This window comes from Camelus bactrianus, chromosome 11 (genome assembly GCF_048773025.1).
Source record: "Camelus bactrianus isolate YW-2024 breed Bactrian camel chromosome 11, ASM4877302v1, whole genome shotgun sequence".
Classification (NCBI taxonomy): Eukaryota; Metazoa; Chordata; class Mammalia; order Artiodactyla; family Camelidae; genus Camelus; species Camelus bactrianus.
Genome location: NC_133549.1, coordinates 79,439,039 through 79,449,782, shown reverse-complemented (window position 1 = coordinate 79,449,782; position 10,744 = coordinate 79,439,039). Strand labels below are relative to the sequence as shown.

Below are 10,744 nucleotides of genomic sequence, written 5' to 3'. Positions count from 1 at the left end.
AATCCTGGCATATGGGACTTCTCACCAACCATGCCCTCACCAAGCCCTAGGTTTCATCAAACGTCATTATTTTATTTTTTGGTCAGTATATAAAGTAAAATGCATGGTGTCTCTTTTTTTTTTTTTTAAAGTCTCACCACTTTAAAACTGCTGTTGATTTAAAGGGCTCTGGAGAGCTGTTCTTTCACCCTTAGCTCTGCAGAGATATGATCACTCTAATGCTTGCTGTTCCCTCTCCCTGCTGACTTTTGAACCTGAGCACCAGAGAGTGTGAGGATTCCTCTTCCCTTTTCTCCAACCACATTCCTATTTTTTAAGAAAACATTTTATCGAGGGGTGATTGACACACAGAGAGCAGTATATATTTAACCTATACAACTGGATGAGTTTGGAGATCAGTGTATATGCGTGAAACCATCACTACAATCTGTGCCACAAACATATTTGTCACCTCCCAAATTTTCCTTCTGTCCTGTTATGACGACGATGATGATGCTGTTGTGTGTGTATGTGGTGATCACAACCACATTCCTCTTGCCTTCCGACTGGCAGCTCCAGGTCATCGTTTCTCATTATGATCTTGCATGTTGCTCTGTCCTTTCGGTGCAGGCCCAAAGGGCATGGAGAATGGTTGAGTTACAGAAACTAACTAAGGCTCAGCTCTTGGCCGGCCCCTGGTTCCTTGCAGGGCTCTTTCTTTTGGTTGGACCAGGAGATAAAGTGACATCATTGTAAAAGCCCCCTGCTGAGTCCCAATCCCATTGCCTTCAGTGGCACCTAATCCAGCTGAGCTCTTACAGGCTCTCTCGCGGATCACCGGATTTGAGGATGCAGGCTGCTGGGTGGCTCTGCCTGCTAACTGGCCAGAGTCTGCACAGGGCTCAGGGCATGCGAGCCAGCAGCCAGAACGGGCAGAGCCTCTGTTGACTCACTCGCTGGGCCACCAAGTGCTTAGTAACAAACAGTCAACAAAGACAGCAGCACAGGCGACAGTGGCAGCTGAGTGGAGAGACAAGATCCCTGCTCGTTGTTGGAAAGCTGTCCATGATGAAGGCCTAGACCGTCACGGAGACTTTTTGGATGCAGCCTTTGACACAGGACCCAGGTACTCCTTGGCCTCATTCACTTTTCTCCTATCTGGATCAATGGAAGGGCAAACCCATTCACTGGGTCTGGGTATCAGGAATAAGAAAAGCTCAGCTGGGGTAGGCTCTGTGTCAAAGTCTCTTTGCAGTGTTGTCGGGAGCATGATTTGTTCCAGGCTACTAGTAGGGACTGATTTGCTTTTAATGAGTAGAGAATGAGATAACTTGGAGTTTAGAGTCAGACCAATTCTTGTTTGAATCACCACTTGGCTGTTCAACATCTGTGCAAACTCAAACAGATGCTTTAACTTTCCTGAGACTCAGTTTTGTCATCTGTTAAATGGGGATACTAGTACACACTTCACAGCAATGTTGAAGATACATAGGGTGACATATGTAAGGGGCTCAGCGCTAGTGCTGGGAGCATACGACTAGCCCAGTAAATGATAGCTGTCACTCTTTTTCAGGAATGAGTGTTTTGGTCATTCCTTACAGGAGGTCACTGGTTTAAGGTAGAGTCTCAGGCCATGTCTAGTTGACTTCCAGAAAACAATGAAAAAAAGAAAGAAAAAAAAATGTCAGTGATTCATCTGGTTTTATACGGTATGCCTAAAGGAAAGAAAAAACTCAGTTGGATCTTTTCTACACTTTAAATAACCTTTTTTTAAAGCAACAATTGAATTCAGAGATGAATATCTACTGGCTAGATCCTGTGATTTGCTGTAGGCTCTTAGCTGAAACTAATCAATTAGCTTATCAATTCAATAAGCACGTACTAAGTATCTCCTGGGTGCCAGGCTGGATGCTAGGTGGTGGGGACACCTCTCTGCTCAGAAGATCTTCCAGATGAGTAGAGGAGCCAGAGAGGTGGACCTGCACAACAGCTTATGGTGGTAGCAAGTGCCAAAGCACAGGCTTCTGGAAGAGATTCTGTCTGAGCACTGTTTGAATGCTAGGTGGGAATTAGCAGGAGGTGGGAGAGGAGGAGTTGGGGAAAGGCATCCTAGGAAAAATTAAGCATGTGCAAAGGCCTAGTGGCACCAATAAAGCATATTCTGGGAACAGCAGGCACTTTGGCATAACTTCAGTGAAGTGTGAGTGTGAACATCTGATAAGAAAGGAGGCTTCAGAGGTGAATAGGGCAGATCAAGGAAGGCCTTCTATAAAGTTTGTCTTTCTTCCTGAAGGTCCTGGAGGGCCATTGATTATTTTAATGAGGGGGATGTCGTGATTGCCTTTAAATATTAGAAAGATTATTCTGGTGGTAATATGGGCATGGGATTGGAGAGAGTGAGCCTGAAATAATGATGGATAGCCTAAGCTAAGGAAACCGCAGTGGGGATGTAGAGAACCTCCAAGCAGGTGCTGCCAACACTGTGAAAAAAAACCAAACATGCATACATACGTATATAAGTTCCCTACAAGCGTTATTGTTGTGAAGGATGTGTCAATATACAATACTCTTTACTGCCAAGTGTGTATAGCCAGCTGATTCTCATGGAATGCATCCACTGATTTTTGTTGAACTCTTGTATCCTTAGTCACCCTATGTTTGCAATTGACTGATGAGTGTAGTCCCAACATTAACCGATATTTTTGTTTACATTGACAAGTAAGAAGAAAGTTAAGCAATGAAGGTGAATGAGTTAATTCCATTCATTTGTCAATGACACAAGTGACTTTTTTGCTGAACAGGACAACAGTTTTGAATTCTGGGAGAATATTTCCTCAAATTTTTGTTCTGTTTACCATGTAATAGCTGCAGACATGACACATTTTTGGATTTAATCTACATTGTTAATATTTTCTTTATCGTTTTCTTAAGTCTTGTTGACTGCAAAAATGCACCACCTAAAAGTTGAGAATTATATTTTATTCGAGGACATTACTGAGGGACTATAGCCAAGGGAGGCAGCCTCTCAGATAGCTCAAAGAGGTAAGGGAGCAGCCAGGAAATATAGGAGTTTTTGCTGAAAAGAAAAACAAAAACACACATGTAGTCAAACATCAAAGGATTACTGCTAATCACGACAGACATGTCAAGTTAATGATTTTAGTGCTTTTCTATGCAGGAGTCTGGGCTCACTGAACTGTATTCCTTTGATATACATCTTAACTATCTAGGGCCAGTATCCTTTTTCTCTCCATCCTGAATCCCCTCAGGGACCACCATTGGGAGTGGCTGCAGTGGCTGATGGCTTGATGATGGACTAGCATTCTTTGTTTACAGGAATGGCAGACAACCTTTTTCTTGTCCACAGCCCAGACAATCAACAAAACAACAAAGCAAGCCCTGATTTGTAGCTTTTGCCAATTTCTTTGGTATAAGTACTCCCACTATGGCCAATTCTAAGCTCCCAATGTGATATCACTGAGCACAAAGTTGAAAGAGATATGCACCAGCATACCATTATGTGTAATTTCTACCATATGCATGCAATTGATTTAAATAAGTTCAAGGGCATAGACAACATAGTATATAGTAAATTAATGAGGACATGGTGAATTCTGAGGACATTATTAATATAATTTATTTAATTGGAAGTTTCTATAACTTAATTTTTTATAATGGCTGCAACGAGCTTGCAAAATTTCTGGAGATTATAAATAATTGGCTCTCACAGGTCAGTAGGAGCCTTCTTCAGCACATCCTAGGGTGCTAGAGAGTTTTAAAGAGGCAGAATCCATGGGGATGGGAATATGATTAGTGTAGATGGGAGAAGGGGATGTAAAGACAGGAATTAAGGTTACCTGCTTCTCTTTGTGGGTAACTGTATCACTTATCAAAATAAGAAATACAGGAATGGATTCAAGGTGCAAGTCAGTGCTGGACTCTTTGAGAAGACCAATATGGAAAGATGACTGTGATTTAAATACAGAACAGAGAAGGATGAGGGAGGTTTGCAGCCTTCAAGAGATGTCACTGGACCTCAAATGCCTGCAGACACCGTGCTCACTCCCCTGGTGGGATCCTGTTTGAATTCCCAGCATCTAAACCTCCAGGTCCGGCTCATCAGCACTCAGTGAAACTTATTTTGGCTAAGTTATTGTGCATTGATCCTCTCATTTTTATTTTATTTTTTACTCTAAAATGTCCTTTAATGCAACCTGCTGTTTTTCTGTCCATTAGTGTAAACAAGACAAGCTAAAAGGGGTGAGAACCTTTGTGACATAGTCATACAAAAGCATCCAAGAAGTGAATGTTATTGTAATTATTTCAATTAACAAATATTTGGGCTATAGGGAATAATAATATATTAGGCTAAAGGCTGACCTCTTGAGTTCCTTTTATTTTTGATGTAGTGTTGACTTCGCCCTATTATAAAATGAATGTAATGCTACTCTCTACAAAGTGTTTTTAGCCTAAAAATATCAGGAAAGCCATGTAAACCCTCCTGGAAAGACTCCAGTGCTGTCCCTGGCCCGTGCCCTGCTGGTCGCCATCCCCGCATCATCCCCTTTTGCAGATCCCTCCCATCCATAGCTTTTGTGTCCAGACCACACAAGCCCACCTGGTTTATGGCCTCAGCTCATCCTCTGATAATATCTTCACTAAATTCCTTTTCTTTGATCTAAGTGAGTAGTTACCCAGGTTCCCTGGAGCACTGACAAGCCCCAGGTATGGGTCTCCTTGGTTACTCAACACCGTAATCTACCTCCACATTTTAGGTGGCTGTAGCCATTGCCTGCCTGTCGCTGGTTCTTCCAAACAAGCTGATGGAACCAGGGCAGTGCTCTGTAGCTTGTAACGATTAGATGAACCACTCAGTGATCCCCACTGGTCTTGTTAAAATGCAGATTCTGACTCAGGAAGCCTGGGGAGGTCCCGAGTCTATTTCTGATAAGCTCCCTGGTGATGCCAGTGTGGCTGGTTTGAGGGACCGGACTCTAAGTAGCAAAGATTGCTGTGTACAGCCTGGCCCAAGGCCATCTGCAGCTCCACTGATGAAGCCATTTCTGTTCTCAAGTCCTAGTTTTGTGGGTTTGTCCCTACCCTACCCCCTGCCCTCACTGTATACTCAGTAATATAAATAGAAGCTATTATAAGACGCTACTATGTGTCAGACTCAATAAGCCATGTTACACACGAATAAAGACAAAAACTACTTTGCCCAGGGTAGATGAGGGTCAGTCCAACTGGACTTTAGAACCTGCCCGCTCAGCCACCACACTCTTTCTCATTTTCCTTCTGAGTTTCTTGGCCTGGAGCTCAGTGTTTTTAGTTGCTCTCCTCCCACACCTCTCCTCCCCGAGACTGGCTAACTCCGCTTCCCCAGACTTGGTCTTCATTTTTATGCCTGGTCACTGGCAGCTCTGTTGCTAATTGCCCTGATTTTTCTTGCCTTAGTTGTAAACCTCCTGCTTCATATATTTCCTTGAGTTAAAATGATTGGAATAGCCTAAAGTCATTGGAAATAGAGTGGGCAGTGAAGAAAAGCAGGAAGGTGATCTGGAGCATGCTGGAAAAGGACCAGTTTGTGGCGGGCTGGTGTCAGTCAAGGGTACATTTTAAACTTCCCCCATCAGAACTTCCCCTTTCATAGATTTAAAGAGGAATAAAAAGATGTTTGGCTATTAAAGAAATGTGTCAGACATTAAAAAAAAAGGTATCATCCAAGTATTTCATTTATTTTCTGTATCAGTATCATTTCTGTGTGATGCTGGTCACAGAGTCCGGGCAGCTCCCACTTGGTCATTCATTGATTTCCTCGGTCATTCAGCCTATGGGGAAAAGGGAGCTCCAGGTGGGAGTGTCCCCACGCAGCCAGTGGGAAGGACAGGCAGTGAGAGAGGGCGATGCATCAGAAGCCTGGAGAAGGGCTAGAGAGACAACAGGAAGTGGTCGGAGATCAGTCTGGAGGGGTGGACTGGAGGTCCCAAAAGCCTTGGTCTGGAGTTTGGAACCTGAAATGATCCTGTGGAGAATGGAAAGCTGCTGAAGGAGTAACACAGTGAGATTTGTGTTTGAGAACAAGGTCTCTGCAGAATGGAGAATGGATTGGGGTAGTAAGACTGGATGTGAGGAAACCATTTGGAGAATACAGTGGTCGATCAGGTGGGAGAATGCTGGGAGCTTAGACCAGGACAGTGGCAGGGGGGCTGGGGAGAAATGGATGTACTTGAGAGAGATTCTGAAGGTAAGGATTAAGAGGATGGGCAGTTGAGGGACTGGAGAGAAGAGTGATGCCTGAAGTTTTGGCCTGACTAGCTGGGTAGGTGGCGGTGCCATTTATCTGGATAGGGAGCTGGAGGGAAGATGATTTCAATCTTGCACATCCTAGTGGGATGGTCTAACAGGCAGCTGGAAACACCAAGAGGGACATCAGGAGAGAAGTCTGAACTGAAGACATGACCGGAAGTGGTGGGTTGATAGTTGGTAACTTCAGAGTATGTAGAGTGATTTGAGGAGACAGGCTAGGGCAGAAAGAACCCTGAGGACCACCAGCATTTGATATTTCATTGATTTATTATTACATATAATGCTATGGCAAATCTCTTTGAGTATATACCTTTCTCTGTTATATTCTTAGTGTAAATTCCCAGACAAGGAATAACTTGACAGGAGGGATGGATATCCCTTGGCTCCCGGTAAGTATTGCCAAATTGCTTTATAAATCAGCTGTCTGAAATTGGCCACACCCTAAATAAGGTCTCTGGGAGGAACAGTTTCATTGCAACCTCACAAGCACTGAGTGTTCTCAGGGCTGAAGCCAACTTGATGGATTGGGCCGCCCTGATTGTTTCCCCTTGCATCTCCTTGATCACCTGTAGAGATGGACAGGGCTCCATATGCTTTAATAAAGATTTGCAGTTTCTGTTACGATTTTTCTTAATCTCACTTTCTGCTTGCCTACTACCACAGATTTCTCTCTCTCTCTCTTTGGACAGAAATAGACACTTTCAGCTTGACCTTCATCCCTTACCACAGCTCATTGTTACGGCTCTTTATAGACGTCCCAGCGGGAAGCAGCTTCTAAACTCAGGAATCTAGAAGGGGAAATACGGTGACTGAAACCCAGGCAAGAAGCTTAAGACTGTAATTCTCTTCTTAAAACCACTTGGCATGTCTGGTGAGAAAAAGCTTTTGCTTCTTCAACCCTCAGCTGTTCTCACATGTCTCTTTTCTGTGCTAAATCAAGGTCTTTTGGATCAGTGAAGCTTGATACAGATAACTAAGAACTGTTTCTTTTCTAGCTATTATTTTAATTTCTTTTTTTATTGAAGTGTAGTTGATTTACAATGTTGTGTTAGATTCTGGTGTACAGCACAGTGATTCAGTTATGCATACATCTATTCTTTTTTCATTATAGGTTATTACACGATATTGAATATAGTTCCCTGTGCTATGCAGTAGGACCCTGTTGTTTATCTATTTTATATATAGTAATTTGTATCTGCTAATCCCAAACTCCTAATTTATCCCTCTCCCCTCCTTTCTCCTTTGTTAACCATAAGTTTGTTTTCTATGTCTGTGAGTCTATTTCTGTTTTGTAAATAAGTTACTTTGTACTGTTTTTTAGATTCCACATATAAGTGATATCATATGATATTTGTCTTTTTCTGTCTGACTTACTTCACTTAGTATGATCATCTAAATCTCTAAGTCCATCTGCAAATTCTGGCCATTATTAGTAATGGTCTCTTCTGAATGGATAACTTTGGCTGAAGGATGTAGCTTCACCCCTAGAGGAACATTTAAAACAAAGTATTCATTTTGCGGGCTTTGTGACAGAGTGAACCACCTCTCTATTTGCATTCGGTCGGGAGCTCACTAAAGTCGCTGCTCTGCTCGAGTCCCCTTTGCCAGAGGTTGGTCTCCTAGCTGTCGCTACAAGGTGAGAGGAGATTAAGCTCTCTCTAAAGAGGGGCCCTCCCGGGCTTGTCTAGCTCCTGGACCCCTCTGGAGGCAGACGACCCCTTCTCGCTATCTGGTATTCACAGATCACTTTCGCCAACGCACTTACCTCTCTCTGTTTCACATTTTATCTTGCTGGTAGGGTGATGCAATAGGCCAAAAAACAAACAAACAAACAAACAAACAAAAAAAAAAAACCTGCTCTCTTTGTCTTTGGGTGTCAGGCAGAAATGGTTGTTTAAACATGAAGTCCCAGTCCACTTTCCAGACCAAAGTGAATGTCCGGAGGAACTTGGACCAAAAAACTGGCTTATTAATGCTAACTCCAGGAACTTTGTTTCAATGTTTATTTTATATTTTATTTTAATTTATTTTTACTTTACTATTTTGTTTTATTTTATTTTATGTTAACAGATTTTCCCTTTAGAGCACTCAGGATAATGCCTTCGAGGTCCATCCAAGTCACTGCAGATGTCAGCAGCTTGCTTTTCATTGCTGAGCAGTATTCCACAGTGTGGATATTCCACAATCTGTTTAACCATTCACCAGATGAAGGACATTTTGGTTGCTAACAGTTTTTTCTCTGCATCTTCACTAGCATTTGGTATTATCACTTTTTTTCCTCTTCTGATAGGTGTGTAGTGATATCTTGTTATAGTCTTAATTTTCCTTCTTCTCACGGCTAGTGGTGTTGAACATCTTTTAATGTGCTTATTTACCATGTGTATACCTACTTCAGTAAAATGTCTCTTCCTGTCTTTTGCCCATTACATTTTTTTTCTAAATAGACTTTATTTTCTAGAACAGTTTTAGGTTCACGGTAAAACTGAGCAGAAGATAACAGAGATTTCCTGTATGTTCCCTGCCCCTTCTCATGTGTAGGCTTCCCTGTTATTAACATCCTTCACCAGAGTATAGGACATTTGTTACAACTGATGAACCTACATTGACACATCATCACCCAAAGTCCACAGTTTACTTTAGGATTCACTTGGTGTTACACATTCCATAGGTTTGAACAAATGTAAAATGACATGTATCCACCATTACAATATCATGCAGAATAATTCCACTACCCTAAACATCTTCTGTGTTCCACCAGTTTATCACCCACCCCCACTCTTGGTAATCACTGATCTTTTTACGGTCTCCATAGTTTTACCTTTTCTGGAACGCCATATAATTGGAATCATACTATATGTAACTTTCAAATTGGCTTTTTCCACTTAGTAATATGCATTTACATTTCCTCCGTATCTTTTCATGGTTTGATAGCTCATTTCTACTCAGCCCTGAATAATATTCCATTGCCTGGTTGTACCACAGTTTATTTATCCACTCACCTACTGAAGGGCATCCTGATTGCTTCCAGGTATTAGCAATTATAAATAGAGTTATTGTAGACATCCATGTACAGGTGTTTGTATTAACATAAGTTTTCAACTCCTTTGGATAAATGCCAAGGATTACAATTGCTGGATTGTTTAGTAAGTTTAGTTTTGTAAGAAATAGCCAAACTGTCTTACAAAGTAACTGTACCATTTTGCATTCCCACCAGCAATAAACGAAAATTCCCGTTGCTCCACATCTTTGTCAGCATTTGGTGTTGTCAGTGTTCTGGATCTGGGGACTCTAATTACGGAATGCTCTCTTGTTAAGCACACACACATTAAGGATTGTTATGTCTTCTTGGGAGTATTGACTCCTTTATTGTTATGTAATGTCCCTCTTCATCACTAATTGTTTTCTTTGTTCTAAAGTCTGCTTTGCCTGAAATTGAGATAGGTACTCTCCAGCTTTCTTTTGATTTGTGTTATTATGGTGTATCTTTTTCCATCTCTTTCCTTTTAATCAGTCTGTGCCTTTACATTTAAAGTAGGTTTCACGTAGACAAAATGGTGGAGATTGTTCTTTAATCTACTTTCTCTCGGTTTCTGTCTTTTGGTTTGTGTATTTAGATTGTTTACATTTAAAATGATTATTGATATATTGCATTAAAAGCTGCCATATCTATCACTATTGTCTATTTACTATTTTTCTTCTGGCATCTTTCAAGATTTTCTCTTTGTGTCTGGTTTCCTGTAGTTTGATAAGCATATTTGTTGATTTTTTGGGTATTTATTCTGCTTGATATTTTCTGAGCTACCTGGATCTGTGGTTTGGTGTCTGTTATCAATTTGGGAAAATCCTGAGCTCTTATTACTTCAATTGTTTTTTCTGTTCCATCTCTTTTCTTCTTCTGGTATTCTAATTACATGTATGTTATACTTTTTGTAGTTGCCCCACAGTTCTTGGATAGTTTGTTCCATTTTTACATTCTCTTTTCTCTTTGCATTTCAGTTTTGGAAGTTTCTATTAATATATCTGCAAGGTCATTGATTTTTTTTTCCTCAAATGTGTACAGTCTGCTAATTAGCCCATCAAAGGCATTCTTCACTTCTCTTACAATGATTTTGATTGTAAGCATTTCCTTTTGATTTTCAAAAATAATTTCCATCTCTCTGACTACATTACCCATCTGTTCTTGCATGTTGTCCACATTTTCAGTTAGAGCCCTTAGCATATTACTCAGAGCTATTTTAAATTCCTGGTATGATAATTTCAAGATCTTTGTCGTATCTGAGCCTGGTTCTGTCACTTGCTGTATTTCTGTGTATTTTTCTTGATTTTATACATGAGTTGTAACTTTTTGTTGAAACCCAGACATGACATAATGGGTAATAGGAACTGAGATACATTAGTGTGAGCATTTATGTTTATCTGGCCAGGAGTCACACTGTGTACTGTTTGCTATAGGTTTAGG

At 41.1% G+C, this 10,744-nt stretch overlaps 1 protein-coding gene across 2 annotated transcripts in view; it reads left to right on the top strand.

Moving 5' to 3' along the window:
* Positions 1 to 986: 986 nt before the first annotated feature.
* Positions 987 to 10,744, top strand: part of FRMPD2 (FERM and PDZ domain containing 2) — a 122,831-nt gene continuing 113,073 nt past the window's right edge. For both annotated transcript variants that reach the window (XM_074374351.1, XM_074374352.1), the window contains exon 1: positions 987 to 1,105. In XM_074374351.1, the coding sequence (XP_074230452.1) occupies positions 1,081 to 1,105 (25 nt within the window). In that variant the 5' untranslated portion in view covers positions 987 to 1,080. The remainder of the gene's footprint in view (positions 1,106 to 10,744) is intronic.